Source organism: Ochotona curzoniae, unplaced genomic scaffold (genome assembly GCF_017591425.1).
Source record: "Ochotona curzoniae isolate NIBS_2020 unplaced genomic scaffold, NIBS_Ocur_1.0 contig_3432, whole genome shotgun sequence".
NCBI lineage: Eukaryota > Metazoa > Chordata > Mammalia > Lagomorpha > Ochotonidae > Ochotona > Ochotona curzoniae.
This window is the reverse complement of record NW_024465859.1, coordinates 12,838,584-12,858,290: the sequence shown is the minus strand read 5'-3', so window position 1 is coordinate 12,858,290 and position 19,707 is coordinate 12,838,584. Positions and strand designations below refer to the sequence as shown.

General features: G+C 39.9%; 1 protein-coding gene and 1 long non-coding RNA gene across 3 annotated transcripts in view; both read left to right on the top strand.

The window, feature by feature from the left end:
- Nucleotides 1-4,966, top strand: part of SLC1A2 (solute carrier family 1 member 2) — a 133,176-nt gene extending 128,210 nt beyond the window's left edge. The window contains exon 11 of one of the 2 annotated variants that reach the window (XM_040980108.1): nt 3,154-4,966. In XM_040980108.1, coding sequence (XP_040836042.1) covers nt 3,154-3,225 — 72 coding nt within the window. In that variant the 3' untranslated portion in view covers nt 3,226-4,966. Of the gene's footprint in view, nt 1-2,265; nt 2,312-3,153 lie in introns of those variants that run through there. The other variant, XM_040980109.1, reaches the window with a different exon arrangement.
- Nucleotides 4,967-9,226: 4,260 nt separating this feature from the next.
- Nucleotides 9,227-15,129, top strand: LOC121156421. The gene is made up of 3 exons (XR_005883862.1): nt 9,227-12,228; nt 13,157-13,172; nt 15,119-15,129. It is a non-coding gene; the product is annotated as an uncharacterized LOC121156421 (long non-coding RNA).
- Nucleotides 15,130-19,707: the final 4,578 nt, after the last annotated feature.

The following is a 19,707-nucleotide window of genomic DNA, read 5'->3' as shown; positions in this document are numbered from 1 at the left end:
TACATCTTTCGGCTTGATAGGCTCTATATAGCTTTCATTGTAACTAATTTGACATTGTCAAAGATGGCATCATGACCAGAGTGAAGCAAATTTGGAGAAACCCTGGCCAAATGAGCAGAGCTAAGATAGCAGGTGAGGATATTCTAAACCCTATGCAGATCTTTGCTATCTTTGTGGTTTCTATTGATGAGGCCACTTTTAACCATACATCCCCACTATGTTACTTCTGAAAGTCATTCTAAGCACTTGGAGGCCTCTGTCAGCCAACTGACAGCTGCACAGAAGCAATTCTTCTTGTGTAGCTATAACATAATCCTAAATTGCTAGTGGACCAGCCACTGTCTTTTACTCATCCTCTCTATAACAGGTGCATGTTTGAGTGAGCCAGAACTCTGATACAGACTAGAGAGAGAACCTACCCATCAAGAAGCAATTGTAAAAAAAGTGCTTAATTGATTCACTGAAAACTATTGAAATATTCAGAAATTCAGAGTAAATATTCAGGATTATTCCCATTAGAATGTTAACATTCTCATGGAAGCGCTTTCTCTTCTGTTATGTTCAGCAAATACGTATTGTGTTCCCGTTAAGGTTTATTTGCTGTTCCAGTCTCTTTTTATGACACCCTCTCTTCTGATCCTTCACCAAGTGTTTACAGAGTGTCTGTCATCTGTAAAGCCTTGAGTTAGGCATGAGAAGGCTGTAACAAGAATGTGCAATGTCTTAGCACAGAGGAAACTTAAACTAAAATTATTATTACATAAGAAAAAAGTGTACAGCAAATTGAATTCACCATATATATATTTCATGCATCTATTTTTATTTAATACTTGTTTGTAAGAAGAATTCTATGGTCAGTTGTTAATGTCTTAGCCTTTTTTTGGAACTTCTCAAGTGTCTTTGTAACACTGTGTAGCCCACATTGTGAAAACAAAAACAACAAACAAAAAACCAAAAAACCCTAAAGGTTTGGAAGCACAGAGATATTTCTGGATTTCAGATTTCTTGGGTTTAATTTACCTAAAGGACATCAACATTTCAGAAGAAAGTTACTTCATTTTTTAAAGAAAATCATTTTAAACTCTAAAGGAATATGTGTATGAATTCCCCCATTCTTAGAAAGTAAACCTAGGATATTATAAGACTGTTCTCATTTACCACCATGTATCCCAACATCTAAAATAGTGTCTGCTACATTGTGGGTAATTAGTACGTGTTTATTAAGTGTTTCCTTTTCACATCTTCATCCCATGCCATGTGAGCTTTTCATAGAGTTCAAACTACCCTCCCCTATTTTTGGGACAGTTCCATTGAGATAGTGGCTCAGTCTCTCCATTAGATTGACTGCCCAGCCCACCTGACTCATTGGTTAATTGTCATTAAGATGATCTATGATCAATCAGAGAGATCATGAGGATGATTAAAATGGTTATTGGTATAGTAATATCTCAACGGTCTGCACTTTTAAGAAAGCAACTGGGATTGGCTCAATGAAGATAGTTGGTCCTCTTCCCTGGGTGAGGCAAGGTGACTCTTCTCACTCTTGATCAGTTAATTGTGTTAACACTAGCAAGGAAAGATGCATCCAGTATGGAGATCACATTTATTTATTTATTTGAACTCCCTTCTGGTTATTTCTCTGTTTCTCACAAAACCTGATTTGGGAGATGTCAAGCTTCCTCTCAATGCCCTTCTGTTTTTTCACTTCTGTTATCCAGGTGATTGGAATAGAGGAGTAGCATGGGTGGAGGGGTAGAAGCTGAGATGTCTGTAGCCCACATACAAAAAGAATTTTGTTTAATGCTGCTATCTTATCTCATTTTGAAACAAACAAAAAATCCCAGTATTTACAAAAACACGTGGCCTCAAGTGGTATTCCAATTTTCAACAGCACATCACGATTGATAATTTTTGGTTGCTATTGATCTGGTTCACACTGAGAGTCAGCGTGAAGAAGCAGATTTCTCTAGGGACAGTCTGTCTTTGGCACTTTCTTGATTATTCACAGAAGGGGAAACAAATTTGCTTCAGCTCTGGTCAAAATTTTAACCATTTTAGGGTTATTATGTCACATTGGCCTCTCTATGTTCAACTTCTTGCCTAGTAAATGTAGTTGATGTCACGCAATAGCTTTGTAATTGAAATCAAAGTAACTGCATGTGCAATAGTCACTGCTAATTGCATGGTCTTTCTAAAAATGTTTTGGGTTTTCTGGGAATTTTATTTGTTATTTGCTTGGTTTGTGAAGATCCCTTGTGTTTCAAGCATGTTGTAGTCTCCTGATGCATGCATTTCACTTCCATTTGGGTAAGAAGAAGGTCAGATGTTTCTTTCAAACATTGCTGCGTTGTCATGTCTTCATATTCTAATGCTTCCATAAATCCAGTCTCTCCATTATGTGGAATATCAATCGTGGGTTTAAGTTTGCACATGACGTTGAGGACAGACACACAGAAGGTAAGCTAGGAAAACTACTTAGAAGTGGAGAGAAGAACTTCTCCTTCTATGCAAAGGTTCAGTTAGTTTTGAGTCAGGAAGCATAATATGAAGAGTCTAGTAATTATATTTGATTATTAAATGTGCACATTGCAATGCTTTGATTTATATTATCACTGATCAACCTTTGAATTCCTCTCCTTTCCCTTTGATTTTAATTTTTAAGGCCATGATAGCTTACATAGTAGAGCCAAACCATCACAATTTCTGACCTTTAAATTGGACATGTATGCAACTCACCTGGCCTCATTGTAACTGAACCTTTCATATGCATGAGTAGAACTAGCTGCCTAGTTCTGGAATTTTTCTCTGTGGTTGTATGGAGTAGCACGTGACCCTCTTTTTTAAGGACTGTGTTATTGTGTGGTGGATTATGGATAGTTAGACATCTGACAGTCTTAAACATATAGATTTCATATTTTGCAAATTATCTGTGTATTCTGCCATATTCCCATGGCAAATCTGTTTTTATTTAATTTACAAGTTATCACTACACATCAAGACAGGCTCAAAATAAATTTGGAAGGGATTCCATTTAAAGTTACTTTTCCAGTCGTGTAGCATCAACTCTGGATCCAGTGCTTCTCCATATAACCTGTGATTTTTTTTTCCTGGTTCATGTCCTGTAAGCTAGATGTTGATGATAATTATTTTCAGGTAACTCTGGCAGCCAACGGAAAGTCAGCTGACTGCAGTGTTGAGGAAGAGCCTTGGAAACATGAAAAATAAGGATATGACTCTCAGCAAATTGTTGAATAAACTCCCCAGCATGTCATATGGTAAAAGGTGACGTAAACAAGCTTTGTTGAAAATGGAAAAAAAAAAATACATCTATTTGTTGACTTAATCTGTTAGCTGAGGCTTAGAGGAGCTGCTGAGTCAGTGATGAAAGGCACGGTGCTGTGTCTTTGCCAAATAACGCTTCATAATCATCTAATTCTCTCACTTGTGTTATTGGTTGGATGGATGCTGCTGCAGGAATTGCTTTCGATTGAAGACACTTTCTAGTTTAGCACAATTGTGGAGACTGTGTTCCTGAAGGACACAGCTAACACAGTGTGGCACATTCCAGGGACTCAGGATGATGAATAACTCACAGTGTGTTTTCTTCAAGTATTCTTTCTGTCTTACCATTTAATGCACAAGCAATTTTGTTGGAAACTTCTAGACGTAACTCCCCTTAAATGTTTTGTAGAGTTTACCCATGGGTCAGTTAAACCCAAGTATCTTTCTTAGAGAACTCTGCCAATTTCTTTTCTATGAACTCTTTAAGCCCAAGGTCTCAAAAAGAGTCTTAGGGAGGTTCCATGCTATTAAAGGTTGTTGAATATGGGACCCTCTGCATTTTGACCTATCTTACCTAGCCTGTGTGAACAATGGTTTAAATGTCAAAGTGTGTCCAAAAATTCACTCTAAATTTGATAATACGTTAAGTAGGATTTTACCTAATATATATACACACACATACACACAGAAATAGTAAGGGAGCATAATCAATCCAGTTTTTAAATAGATTTAAATATTCAAATTTGGTTAAACTTGGTTCACATTCACTTGGGCATAGTGAAGTCAAATGATATTCTCTAACCCATACTTTTCTTTGTTTCACCATAAGATCCTTATTTAGGTGTCTAACCAAAAAATAATAATTTTCTTAATTTCTAAATTATTGCATCCTCCTTCTCATCAACGTGGAAATCCTGAGTGCTTTACCCTCCTCATCCATTCAGCCTGCTTGCTTTGGCTATGCTTCTTAATTCCATCTCTTGGTAAAAAAAGTAGAACTTAATCAGAAAAAGAGTCAGTCTTTCTCCTCAGTCTCCTCTGTGGAAAGGAATAGCAAACAACATGTGTGCAAAATGCTTTATAGATGACATTCTTGGATCAGGGTCCAGGCTGCCTACAACCATGAATTAGGAACAAAAGATGGCTCTACAGGACTTCACAGATGGAATGTTTCTCAAGGCCACGTGGTTTTGAATGGATAAATGAGACAATTGGCATAGCACAGTGTCTTCCGTATGGTAGACAGCCAGGGAACCCTTAGTGATTGGTTATGCAAATGTGGTTTTTTAAAGTCTTGGCTAATATTTTCCTTTTGAATGCACTAGAGTATTTGCTAAGGATACCAGGTTTAAGTGTTGGATTGTCACTTGAAACATTGAGAAATAAAGCACAGCTGACTCTAAGCACTATGTGGAATCTTGGTCCACATATTGGACCAGGGTATGTCATCTGAGGCTAGTAGAAGGATGTTGGGATATTCATAAACACCTATAGAATCCATGTTCTTTCTAAAGATAGTTGTTGACAGACATCACTATTGTTTGTCAGCCTCTCCTTGTGTCTCCCCTCTCCCAAATCAGGTGCTTTTGAAATACACAAGATATGAGATAACATTTTCTTTTGTCTGTTAAGCCCATCTGCTTTTTGATATAGATCTCTACTGAACAGTATTAAGCAGCTTTTTTTAAAAAAAATTGTACTGGTCTTTGTTTTGTTAAGATAGGTCATAAACGGGGCGGCCAAGAACAGAGTAGTGGAAAACACATCCCTCTAGCAGTTGTGAGCCAAGAAGACAATTCTTGGTCTTTGCCATGAAACTGTCTAGCATTATGTTTAAGTAATGCTGAGAGCTTTTCCATGGTGAGTAAAAGAATCTAGTCATGACAGCTCAGAGCTGGTCCCCTTTTGCTATGGAAGGCCAATTTGGTGCCTGTGTACACTGACATATTTCTCAAAGTAATGGTCACAAAATTGTCTTCTAAGACCTGCCAAACTTTTCTGCTTTTGTTTTGTTTTCAGCTTTTACCTAGCTATCCTGTTAGCCTTTGAATATGTGTAACAAAAAAAAAAAAGGCATTATGTTCACAAAGAACAAGATATGTAGTTCAGCAAGACAGGTTTTTTTGGTTTCAGACTGTATGCAATAAGTCTTCTGAGAGCATACTTAGGAAATCAATAAATAATATTAAAAGTGAAAAATTTCTTAAATTCAGAGCCAATCCGAAAATCCAAGATGTATGTGGAGAGGACGTATGATTATGTCCTGTGGTTTGTTTAGGCCTCGTTCACTCTTCCTATGCCATGCACATTAAGAGTTCCTTGCTGTATATGTGCCATACATAGAAAACAAAATGGATCTAGATCATAGCTCTAATAGTCTTTATTAAAACAATATCCACAGAGGCCATCATTTCCACATAGAGATGTATCCTAATAGACCCAACATTGCTATGAATGCTTCAAATAGTCCATGAATATTTGATGATACATGAATCTTCTGTTTACGTACAAAAAGGTCATGGCAGGTGCATACACTGCCTCAGACAGAATCTGTACGTCCTATTTTTGACAACACCATTTTGTGAGAGGCCCATTCTCTTTTTCTAAGAATCAGAATCATTTCAGGAGAAAACTAAGTAGGTTTTAGTCTTTTCCTGTTGTTATTTTCCCTTGGTAAACTCAAGTGCTCTCATTATTTAACTACTTACTAAAATTCAATAAATCCAATTCTGCCCTTGAGAAGAATGGCTGGCCTCTCAAGCTTCTGTTTTACCTTGGATCATTGAGGCTACAGCTCCCATACTAAGAGGGCCAGAGAACTAAGGCAACCATTGAGATCCCAACTAAGTAGCCAACAGATTCAATTTTTTACTTCCTATAGAATAGAAACACAGCTCATACACACACTGCCTACAGAAGTTACCATGCCCTATAATAGATAGTGATTATCCTCTCAAACCACTATTCAGTCTTGAAATTTCGAAATGCTTACAGAAAGGCTGCCAAGTGCATAGCTCCTGAATTTAGATTTGTGGAATCTGAGAAAAGTTAGTGAAAACTCAGTTCATGGGGAGATTCCTGGTAGATTATGCCAGGAGTCTCAGTGATCAGCTGATAAAAGGATCTCACTATCTCAACTCATGCAAGGAAAAACACATCATTTGTAAATGTGTGTGGTCAAAAGACTTTCAGAGTGCAGTAGTTGGAAAACTGCTGTGTACCCAAAAGTAAACAACTGTTCTGTGTCTTTGAAAGCACGTTTCCCTTTGCTCTCAACAGAAAAAGTTATTTTATAATTTTTTTTTTTTTACTTTGATCAGAATCAAGGTCTCTGCCCAAGCAATATTTTCCCATAAGTAGAGCAATAAATCCAAGTAGCTGCACGCATGCTCAGAGATCATTCTCCCTAGTGCCATAGGAAAACAAGTCTCGGCAGTTCTTACAAGTTGTAAAACATACACAGAAGGTACACCCAGTAGGGTAACTTCCCACTTGGCTGCTCTTTCATTCTCAGGGCCATCTAGTTGTCTTAGTTGCTGGCTTTACTTAATCTCCAACTGAACTCATTCCAACCCAAGAAGGAAGGACCTGACAGGGTTTTCAGTTATTATCATACTTGCTCTTGGAATAAGGTTACAAGGGCTTAGAAGGCATAGGAAGATTAAATTAAAGCAAAGGGCCTGAAACAAGTTTGAAGTGTGAGTTTTGTAAAGTCTTGTTGTCAGAGATTAAGGGTCTCAGCATTCTTAGTCAATTCTGGCTGCACCCAGAAGGGTCATTGAACGCCAATGCAGGCAGGTGACACTAGAGACAAGCTGTTCCCTTGGGTGGATGAGTTCAGAGCTACTCATGAAATACTCTAACAATTTTCCTAAAAGAAAATTCAGCTTTCATTTCTTCTCTTCTCCTTTTTTCTACTTATTGGGCCAGCTTAAGAGACAGTTTAATAAGACACAGTACAAGTTTGCACAAGGGTTGGTTTTAGAATAGTTAATATGGAATGTTCACTAAATAGGATCCAATCTCTTAACATGGCACAACTAATTCAGGCAGTGACACATTAATGATGAGAAACAATGGTTTCATAGAGAAACCTTTAGTTTTAGACTTTCCCTATTTTCAGCTGTCTGACTTAAACAAGTCAGTTTATATCCCAGCCTCATTTTCTCCTGTAAGAGAAGTGAAAAAGTTAGAATAAATGAGTAAAATCCCCTTCCAGCTCTACAAACCCATGGTATTGTGATTTCTGCTTTGCTTTCTTCCATTTTAAGAAGCTTGCTACTATAAAATATGACTTATTTGTGTTTTAATCCAGCCAGGTCCACCATAACACATAATCAATTTTTATTTTTTTGTGGAGGTGGGGTAAAATTAAACTCAAGCCTCTTATTCATTTGATGTTTCACAACAAACTTGAAAGGTGGTCATGTAGTTCACTCTTGGTATTGTAGAACACCAACAAACATCCTTTCATAGAAGTTCCCTTCACCTAAACTCACTGTCCTCCTGTAAGTGGGGAGTCAGCTCAGGGAAACATGCTGCCAGAATCACCGAGGGGACTGGATGATTCTACAGCCTCGTGCAAGCTCTTGCATCATTCCTGCTGTAGCAACAGAGCCCACTCCAAATACCCAAACCACATCATTTTCTCCAAACTATCCTAATTGCCAACCCAGTATGGGAATTTGGGAGTGTTTGGCAAATACACTTGAAAACCCTTATGAAATTCGGTGCAAGACTTGCACAATCACAGCAACTACTTGTAAATACCTTCCCTCCTTTGCTTGTACGCAGACACACAGCCGTTTCCAGGTCAGCTGGGCTAAGTTCTTTCTCTGGAGGGATATACAGGGATAATTGATTAAATTTAATTTCAAATTTTCCTCTTGATTTCCTTTTATCATAGGCATTGCATCACAGGTAGGGGAACGCTAAGGTACAATGGAGTTTTGCTGACTTCCATTGCCTTTGTCAGTGCCTGTCACGTCTCTGGAGTAGATGGGGTATAGGTGCTTGGTCCACAAGATGCATGTCACCATCCACGACCTTCAAAGAAACCCCTGTAGTTTCTGGCACAGCTACAATGTGCCATTGCTTGTATCTTAGCTCTGTTGAATCCTCTACTAAATACAGAGTAGAGTATGGCATATCTTACATTGTAAGCACTTTTATTGTTACAGAACACTTCTACTCTTCAGATTTTGGAGAACAAGTTGTAAAACTAGGGCTAAAAGGAATGGGTTGCTTTTTGTTTGTTTTTCCTGTTAGTACAGAAGACCTGATGCACAAGCAGCCAGATAAACATAACTTCTTCACTGATCCATGTAAAAACCTAGGAGAATGTGAAAGTAGCCCCTAGGATCCTATTTCATTTCATTCCCTCTACTTAATATAACGAATACTTTCTAAATAGATATTCCCACCTGCCCCCAGCCCCATCCCACCGCTTCAAGCTTTGCTTTACTCTCTAACCTCTGGGCCAAATCTTCATTTTGATATTGTAGAAAATTATTCTACTTTTGTGTGTGGCTTCATGGGACTGAGAATAAAACCTATGTCTGGGACAGACCTGGCTGCTTTGCAGGGTCAGCACTTGACCTAGAAAGGCAGGTAGCAGCAGGTCTGTGGTTCCTCTGAAGACACTCCCAGCCCCTGAGTGAGGATTGGAGCCCAACAAGCAACCCTAACCTGTGTCATCATCCGTGGAGATGAAGACAATGAAGCTGTGCCCTGCTGCTGCTGGGGCTCTCCACTTTTTCTCATGACAGCTAGGTATGCTGCCTAGAAACAGCCTGTTGTCTTTGGTGGGGGACAGATACAGGCACTTGCCATGCAGTTGTTCCAGCAGTTGGTCCAGATTTCTCCCCAGGAAAAAAATTCTCTGAGACACTGGATCAGAAAACTGGCTCCGTGAGAGCAAGATACTCCAGGAGTTATGTTCTTTCTGGGAGATCATTGATGGTGTTCGGATTTTTCTATGAATCACTGTTAACTCCTTCCTTTCCTCCTTTCCCTGGAAAACCTCAGCTTTGCATTTCAATGTTGCACGATATGGATCAGATTATTGGGTCACTATAGAGATTTGTATATTTTAAAAAAGCCTACCTTTTGGGTGATTTTTGTATCTTGTTTTCTATTTGTTTTCTACAGACTGGGGAGAGAGCTGGCAAACTGTGAATCTAAATTTGACCTTGCTGCCAGCAGATATAGTTTTGACTTTCTGGTAGGATACTATGGACAGTATCTTGCCCTCTGATCAGTATTCCATCTCAAATCCACAAATTACTCCAATCCAATATGACATTATTAAAAAAAAAAAACTTAAGATTTTTTGCTATTATTTATGAAAAGCATGATAAAATGTATGTATAGTCCTGGGTGTTATATGTTTCATATTAATTTAGTCTTTGTACTGTTATAGGTTTTTATCTGTATTTCAGAAATCATCAAAACCTCAGTGTACACTGAATTCATCTATTTAATATCAGTAATTTTGCAGACAGATATTTTCTTATGGTATTTTCTATATAGCCACATGTATAGAATTGTAACTAATTAGAGCACAAAGAATTTCTACAACAATTTAAAGCTAGCATGGATTTCCTCAGCATATTACTACATTTGAAAAACCCATCCCTAAGTAAATCAATCAACAAAACAACCACGAAGAATAAGAAATTGCTTGAATTGCTTCCAAGGTTAGGATACACCCTAAGCAACTGATCTTCTGAACTCAAGGAATGGTGCTGATTTTTAAATTTTTGACACCAGGCCTTGTTTTCCCAGCTGAGCATTCTAATTTTGATTTTCTCTAAGATGATCAAAGATGAAATGATAAAGATGGAATCATTCACGTGTGAGAATCTGCCCTATGTTCCGAAATGTTTATGTGAATATGGCTTAGGAAAACTTTGAGTCACAAACACTGAAGCTGGGTGCAAGGAAGAAATCAGAACCGATTTGTGGCAGTTAATTCTTGCCAAGCAAAACAGTAGTAAATATCACATTGTTATGTAAATTGAGTGCATATTTTTAAAGTGTTTTAAGTGCCAGCTGTGAAGCAGTGCTGTGTCAGTGGGGGCTGGATAGTGGAGTTTAATGTCACCTGGAACCTTCCCGAATGGTGAATCAGGAGCCACTGCGGAGACAAGATGTCTTTTCTGCGCCAAACACACCTTCTTATGGTGGTAGGGCTAATTTTTTATTGACCTAAAATGTAGTTGGTTACCTAGCAAATGCACTAGTGTTTCTTTGAATTTGCTTCTTATTGAGCAAACATAATAGGTGTGCCCTCAACAGGCAAAGAGTGTATCTATTTTCAAGTACAGCCAGCTGTCGAAGCATGAAGCTCTTGTGTATACACACTGCCACTTGGTTCACGCATGAAGAACAGTGCCTATGCACTTTGTGTAGCTATAATGTAGGTATTTGTAATTTCAGTGAAATGGTGTATAGATGCATTTAATTTAATGTAAATGTTATTTTGGCTATTCATATAAATGCAGTAGCTATGTTGACTGGTGTTTTAAAAACCCTTCTTTTCCTGAGTAGACACCTAGCAGTGAATCATTTCTTCTCTCTTTTGATGTGATGTGGGAATAAATATGCGTGAAAAACTTACCTATGAATCTTTGTAAAAATGATAGTCTGAAAGTCTGTGTGTATCCAGCACCTTGTAAATACACAGTTCAGAGCAGGAATGGGCTGGATGTGCATCCTGGTTCTTAGTGAAAGGTCAGCAGACATTTATCTAATACACAGTGAATGCAACTATGGAGCTTTTGATTATCTAGGCTTAGGTAGGTTTAGATGAGCACATTGACTTACAGTCCTCAATAGCTTGGTGGATTGGGCTCAGACAGGTGAGCCAACCTGCTCCTATGCATGTCAGCATCATGTCCTTACAAGGAAGGGCCAGACTGTCTGGTTGCCAAATACACCTCATGATGCACATGAATGAAGGGCTCTAAAATGACTTGTCCCCTTGGCTTCTTGAGTCAGAGCTTGGGGGGTGGGGAGAACAGCTGCTGCCTAACTGCTAGGCAAGGAACCCTCCCCAGAGCACAGTGTTGGCATTAGCCATACACTTGTCTGTAGAAAGGGAGACCTTTGGAAGCACAGGAAGAGTCAGGGGGCAAGTTTCGGAGCACAGATCCCACATATGTGAAGGGAGTGTGACCTCCTTTACCTAGTATTGCTTTGTATGTTTGGCCTGGTTGAAGATGAGATTGACTGATGCAATTGTACACTCACCACCAAAATCATTAGATGTAACACTATAAGTCTATTGCTCCTGTGACTGCTTTCTCCACTCAATGACAGAGACAAAACGTCCATGTGCTAGAAGCAACACTAAGGGTCCCTCTCTTTGTTCAAGAGGAATGGAGCCTCTGATATCACAGCAAAAATATGCAAAGCACACTGATTTGAAATGGCTTCTTCAAATGAACAGAATGAGGGGATATGACCAACAGACACATTTTCTCTTGAAAATGTAGTTTCTTCAACTCCTGCCATGTCCAGAGTGGAAAACTTACTGAAAGAAGGCAGGATTATTGAATGTCAAGAATGGAAGGCAAAAATAATTGTTTCCTTCACATTCACAATCCTTTTGGTCAGAAGTCATGTAGCGTAGAGCACCTATAACAGACACTGTTGAAACACTAATGAATGCACAAAAAAGGATAAAACTGTCAACTAATGATGAGGTTCTTATGTGTGGTACTAGGAAATGCCCGTTGGCAAAGCACATTTTGAGTAGGTGAGATCTTTTGTGTTTGCCTTTAGTTTTCTAAGCATTCTTACAAAGTGGACCAATTTCTGTAACATTTCATGTGTACAATAACTGAATAGTCTTTATATGCTGGAAATAACCTGTGAATCCAACATTTCACTAAGTGTTTTAACTGTTATGTACATATATATCATCAATAAACGTGGGTTTCAGTTTCTTGGCTCTGGTCTCTTCTTCAATGTCAAGTTTTAAACTATTCTTGATTACATGGTAATGGTCTCCAGTGTTCCTTTTGGGTGAAATTGCAGATTAAAGACTAAATTATCCAAATGGATATTGACTGGAAAGGCTATACATAGTAGCATCACACCTTATACTCTAAAGAGAATAAATTGGTCAGAAATAATATATCATCAAGGAATCACATAATAGGCGCTGACCCCCAACTCTGAGAGGCATCAAACAATTATTTCTTATTTATGTGACAGAGCCGTCACCACATCCTGTGCTCCATACTTTCATTCCTGGGGGAAGATGAGGAACACTGCATCTCCGAGTGTCTACAGGTGCCAATGCAGGAAAAAGGGAAACAGCATGTGATGTGCTTCATCTCTATTCATATGTCACATAAAAAAATAGGGAAGAGCAACATCATCAAGTGAACAGGAAGAAAACTGAAACTAATTGGTGAAGAGCTCAGATGATGAGTGCATGTGAAAATCCCTTTCATCATTCATACAGAACAGTCCACAAACATGAAAGTCCCACGATTAGTTCAACATAGCACATTTTTTCCTCTAGTGTTGGAAAATTATTACTGAGAAGTAACTGGTGGGCCCAGCTTAATAGCTTAATGGTTAAATCCTCACCTTCATATGCCAAAATCCCATATGGGCACTGGTTCATGTCCCAGTTGCTTCATTTCCCATTCAGCTACCTGCTTGCAACATGGGAGGTCAGTGAAGGATGGCACAAGATCTCGGGACCCTGCACCCATGGGGGAGACCCAGAGGAAGTTCCTGGCTCCTGGCTTTGGATGGGCTCAGCTGTGGCCATTGCGGCTGCTTGTGGGGTAAACCAGCAGATGGAAGGTCTTTCTCTCTGTGTCTCCTCTCTGTAGGATTGCCTTCAATACAATAGAAAAAAAAAAAAAGAAGTGTGGCATTCATTACAGGATTGTGTCGTGAAAATTAAAGATGTGATATCTGTCTCAAGTAAGAGGTGCTTACTGTATCCATAGAGAGAGTCCATTAATTTTTTGTTGTTGTTGTTGTTTATTCCTACAAAAAAAGAAGAAAGAATAGAATAGAATATTGAGGGTAAGTGTAGTTGGCATTTTTGACACAGGAATTGTGATCCACTCTCAATTACTAAAGTTATGCAGGTGCAGCCAAATCACTTTGTAATTTTGAAGTCATACTAGCATGTATAAAATTAGGAGTTTCAGAGCTGGTGTTGCAGCACATCACATTAAGCCATCATTTGTGGTGCCTGCGCCCCATTTCAGAGCACCTATTCAAGTCATGCTTGCTATATTTCTGATCCAGCTTTCTGCTAATGTGATTGGAAAAGCAGAAGAAGTTGACCCAAGTACTTGGGGCCCTTTCACTGAAGTGTAAGATCTAAATGGAGTTCCAAGCTCCCAACTTTGGCCTGGACAAGGCCCAATCCTTGTCACCATTTGGGAAATCAAACAACAAATGGGACATATGTCATTCTCTCTGTCAAATAAATAAATAAAATTATGAATTTGTATTATATCACAACTCAGCTTTGAACTCTGAAATTTGACGTTACTCATCACAGCTACAGATACATTTTTATTTCTTACTTCTAGCATCTGAATATAGTATCTCATATCAGTAACCTGTACCTGAGTCATAATACTGTTTGACCCTTGAACTCTTGAATCCATACCCAGCAGAAGAATTAGAATTTTGCCAATCATTTCCTCATCTCTGTGTTCATTAGTTACGCAGTGATCATCCCCACTGCTTTCTAAATAGTAATTTCATCCTAGGCCCAGCGTGGTAGCTCAGCAGCTAATTTCTCACCTTGTACATGTCATATCCCATATTGGCACCAGTTTGTGTCCTGGCTGCTCCATTTCCCATCCAGCTCCCTGCTTGTGACCTGGGAAAGCAGAAGAGGATGACTTGAAGCCTTGGGACCCCACAACTACATGGGAGACCTGGAAGAAGCTCCTGGCCTTTGGCTGGCACAGCTCTGGCCCTTGCAACCACCTGGTTTTCTGACCAGCGAATAGAAGATCTTCCTTTCTGTATCTATTTTCTTTGGTAAAATCTGTCTTTGCAATACAAATAACATCATTTTTGTTTGAGAAAAGCAACTTCATCCTACACAACAAGCATGCTAAACCAGCTTTGCTAATTTTTGATTTTATATCAATGGGTCCACAACACAACAAAGTCTTTTGAACATCAATATTTAATTTCTCTATATTTTCTAAGCAGCATGCATATCCTCTGCTGTATAATAAGATAATATGACAAGAGGGTATGCCTCCTTATATTCATTCATTTTCCTCATGGCAGATATTTGCCTCATCTTCCATTGTTTTTCTGTGTTAAATAAAGCTGCTGTGAAGATTCTTGCCTGTGTCTCACATGTTCACAAAGCAGGAGGCTTTGATGCATGTCCTCTTTAAATATGTACGTGTGTGACTGAAAGGTTCCTATTCAATCCTCTACTCATTTGTCCATGATTGCCTCTAAGCGCTCACATGTGCTAGTCCCCAACCCCCGCCACCCAGCTCCTCTTGTAATCCACTCACTTCTGGCTGTGTTATGCAATTCATCTCTCCAGCACAGACGCTGAGCAAGCAAAGGCAAACTGTTTTTAGGAGAGGAGTCCAGGGTTAAAAGATGAGGCTTTCTTCCCACAGGTAAGATCTTTGAGCTGGATCTGATGATGACTACAAAGAGCCCACTTACTCTTTGATAGCTTCTTTGAGCAAGAGCATGTGACAAACCCAGCAGGCTCTTCCCATGTCAGCAAACTGCTTACTATAAAGTGAACTACCCGTTGGCAGAGGAAGGTATTAGAAGTCATAGCAAATTCCTCTCCTGCCTCCCTCCCCAGAACTAACAGTAACCCCTCAGGTACACTCCTGTGTTAACCAATTCTAGCTGTTCCAACAACGTACCATTGACTGAATGTTTCATAAACTATAAGAATTTATTTCTAACAGTTCTGGAGCTGGGAAGTTTGAGATGGAGGTGTAGCATGATGGAGCTCTCACGAGGGCTCTGTTCTGGGCTGAGGATTCTTTTGTCGTTGTGTTCTCACACAGTAAGAGCCAGAGAGATTCTAGAGGTCCTTTGCACAGAGCATTCATCTCATTCACAAGTTCTCTGCTGTCATTGCCCACCACCTTCCAAAGACCTCACTTCCTTACATCATCCCCTTGGGGGTTAAGATTTCAACTTCAATTTGGCAAGACACAAACGTGGTATCCATTGTAATTCCACAGCCCCACAATGGAATAATGGTAGAATCATGAAGGGGGCAGTGTCTCAGAAAAAGACATTCAACCTGTGAGTGTCTCTTTCCAGGCTGAGCAACACAAGCAGGAAGCCAAGGCCCTGTGCATCAAAGATCTGCAGGTGATGGTAGTCCAGACACTTCCAGGGAGCTTGCAGGAGCTGCTCTCCCCTAATCGTAGCCTCTCAGCCAAGACAGGAAGGTGGGGGTGGAGATACCCACACATTTAATGTGGGCAGGGCAAGAATAGAAGACTGGCAAAAATATTCATGTTTTTAACTTAGGGCTTTTTCTTCCTGATAGATTATTTTTAGGTATAGTTAATGCATCCTCCCACTGAGGCAGTGAAAGGACATATTTATTTCCCATTTCATTGTAAGAAAAACTAAACCAGAGTCAGGTTGATTCTGGAGTGTTGATTAACCTGGTTTTGCTTGTCCAGAAAGAGTATAAAAAGTACAAATCTATTAACTGACTTTTTTGTATTCTCAAAATTTAAAAGCACTTTATCCACACAGTAGATAAAGTGACTATCATTTTATTGTTCTTTCCTAACTCCTCACTGAGTTGAAAGGAATATGAGTAACCTAAAAAAAAAATTTTTTTTTTTTTAGTCTGGGGTAATCAGGCTTCAGGTTTCCAAGTATCGTCTGGAAAAGATTACTGATTTCCAGTTTTTTAGGTTTTTTTTTCTTTCTTTTTTAAAGCAAAGATGCAACTTGCGTCATCTAAGCTACCTTTTTGCTGCATACCCAGGCAGTTTTGGAATTCTCCAATGGCTGCTGTCACTTCTCAGATGGTTTCCAGGCCTGGAGAGCCCACAGCTTAAGGAGGGAGGAGCCATGGAATTTTCCAGTTGCCTTCAACTGAGTGAAAAGTGCAGTTGAAACATAGTCTTCCTTTTCCATTGGATCCCAATCTTCCCTCATATCTTGGCAGACAGGACAGAGATTGTTGAAGACTGGGCTACAAGGACCACAGAAAGAGAAACTGAATCTATGCCTTTTTGGAGATGAGAAAGTTGAAACCATGATTTAAGTGAGTGAGAGGTAATTTAGGGGCAAACCAAGGTTAAATCCTGGTTCTGTCCCTTCCCTAGCCAAGGGCCATTGGATTTTAACTTTGCCTCAGGTTTTTGCATCTCTGGAATGGAGCTAATCATGTCTATAATAGAGTATGTAATCGGAGAATATACATAAAGTATTCAGCACAGTATTTGGCCCACCTTAGAGGGTCAGTCAGTGATGGCATATCTATCTCCCTGTCTGTCATCATCATCACTATTGTCATCATTAATGTCAATTGCAACTTCTCAGTAAAATGGCTGAAAGAAGCCATAACCCTCTCTCTCAGTTTGGCCTTTTTCCCAATTGTGTTCAAAGAAACCACCAAGTCACTTACAGCCCAGGCTACCTTCCCCAGAAGCTGAATTTTGTTGATCGGCAGTGGCTTCTCTTGACCCAGCTTGAGATAATTTCTTTTTTACTCTGGGGAAACTTCCTGGACCTTGTGAAGTCATGCTATTTGGCATTCCAAATGCCTTCTATTGCTTGCCAAGGTCCAGATATGAGGCACGAAGCAAAGGCGCTGGGTTTCCTCAGGGAAGGATAGTGTCAGCCTGGCCAGCACAGCCCTCCCTGGAATGAGAACCTGAGTTAGCCCTACCAATGGGAAACAGGACATCCGGAAATGAAGCAATTCTCTTTTGCCACTAGAGAAGTCCCTTAAGGGAGTCTCCAGCTCACAGTTTCATGTGCTCCAGTAGTTAAATGTCATGAGAAAGGCCATTCTACGGAATGTGTGTAGCCTAGCAGGGCCCTCTGGAACTTTTGGCTATGTCCATTCCCAGCAATTTCCCTTCTCAAAATCCCCCCTCTCCATTGCCCTATCTTCAATCACAGTATTCACATCCCCCCTACGGTTCCAGGAGCAGAACCTCGGAGAAATGTTTGGGAGCTCTTAGGTTGGGAGAGCTCATCCTTTGCTGCATTAGAATCATTTCGGAATGGTGGCCCTCTACAGTTTTCAGCAGCTCAGGGCATCACCACAACCTTAACAGCTTGCTATTTATTATTAATAGTAAAATGTTAATGATTACATCATTTTAGTAACAATTCAGTTCTTAATTGTTTAAATGGAAATCTCTGGAATCAGAACCTGTGTCAGGATTCAGGTTCATAGGACGTTTTTTGAAGGAATGTTTTTCAGTAAGGCCTGAAAGAACACAACGAAAGCATGCTGAAAGAGTTGAACAAAAAAGTCACATCTAGAAACGTCTAAATTGAGTTTCTTCCCTGAGAACAGAAGCTTCTTGAACATCCATGTCAGTCATGGGCTACTCTGGGAAGTGGGGACAGGACCTCCAGATTGAGGCAGGTCCCATCAGCACAGAGCCACGCCCTGGAAAAGAGGGAGCTGTGAGTTGTTTTTTGCTGCCAATACAACAGTCAGAAAATGAGAGCGCTAACCAGGGTAGGGAGCTGGGGCGGAGCAACAACAACATCTACTCCAACTTCCATTTATTCACATGCACATGGTAGACTTTTTGCATGTGACATCATTTTGTTGTCACAACAACTCTGCAATGTGTTGGTATTCTCCCAATTTTACAGATAAGGAAATTGAAATTCAAAAAGGGGAAACTTACATACCTAAAAAGAAGCTGGCCTGGAGAATTCTCTAGTTTTATTGTTTCCCACTCCACTAGCTATGTTTTCCTAAACAACACAGAAGACATATTATCATGTCATCAATTTCTCGTAGTATGTCAATTTCTGCGCTGAGTGCAATATCCTTTGATGTTGAATCTTGAAGTTCAATTATGCATGAGATGAGACCTGAGCCCTCACAGAGAATTGAACTTGCTGACTGATCCATAGGGTCCTGTATCACCTGGATAGCTGACTCCTGGAATAATGAAAGAGGAAGTTTCAAAGCAGCCTCTGGATGCACCTAAAACAGCTGCTTGAGTTAGAACAAATTGTCCATACTCTTTCCCCAAGCATTTGCTAAACCAACAGTCCAATGAGCAGTCATGTTTAGTGTCAGTCTTCATCAACTGAAAGTGAGGAAGATTCTCAGCTACTGCCTAGACTCACTGGGAAAGAATGCAAATTGATTATTAATGGCTGCAAAGGATGAAAGAAGAGAAAGCGATGAATGCTTTCCTTATATCCATAAAAACATTAGTCACATAGGCTGAGAAGCAATGCTCAAACGTCAGCTTCAACAAGCCACGTACATTATCGACTGACACCATGATTCTACTGCAGGTTGCTGGGACTCATTGTAGGCTCACTGCATGTTGCTCATTGTAGGATCTCAGGGACCCTGTATAATAAAACAAATGCTATGCTGAAGAGTCTTTTGTTTTTAGGGCAAAGGGGAAAAAAACTCACTTCTTGAGCACTGAGATGTCATAAATCATGGGCCAAAACAAGCCACCCTGCTTCAAGAGAGAATGCTGCACAACCCCACTGCTTTCAGAATGGGGATTGGTGGAGAATAAGACATGGATGGAAGAATTCAGAAAGATTTGGTGAACAGCATGGTCGTATTAGAATAGTCTATCCTGGGCTCTGCGCATTAGCCTAGTGGCTAAAGTCCTCGCCTTACATGCGTCAGGATCCCATATGGGCACTGGTTCTAATCCCGGCAGCCCTGTTTCTCATCCAGCTCCCTGCTTGTGGCCTGGGAAAGCAGCCAAGAATGGCCCAAAGCCTTGGGACCCTTGTACCTGCATGGGAGACACGGAAGAGGCTCCTGTCTCCTGTCTTTGGATTGGCTCAGCTCCAGACATTGTAGCCACTTACGGAATGAATCAGTGGATGGAAGATCTTCCTCTCTGTCTCTCTTCCTCTGTGTATATCTGATTTTCTAATAAAAATAAATAAATCTTCAAAAAATTTAAAAATAGTCTATCATCTAGTCACCTGGTATTTAGTGTATTCTGCCACATACAAAATGTGCATATCTCTTGCCCAAGAAAGGCCACAGAAATGTTTCTTTCACTCAGCTGATAAGTTCAAAGTCCAGGATCTCAACATGAGGTGTGGAAATGCTTACATCTGGTCCAAACACAAAACTACAAACCAGAGTGGGCATTTGGGGCATCGGTTAAGATGCCCCTAGGGACCTTCCCATCCAATATCAGAGTGCTTCAAGTCTTGACTGTGTTTCCAAATACA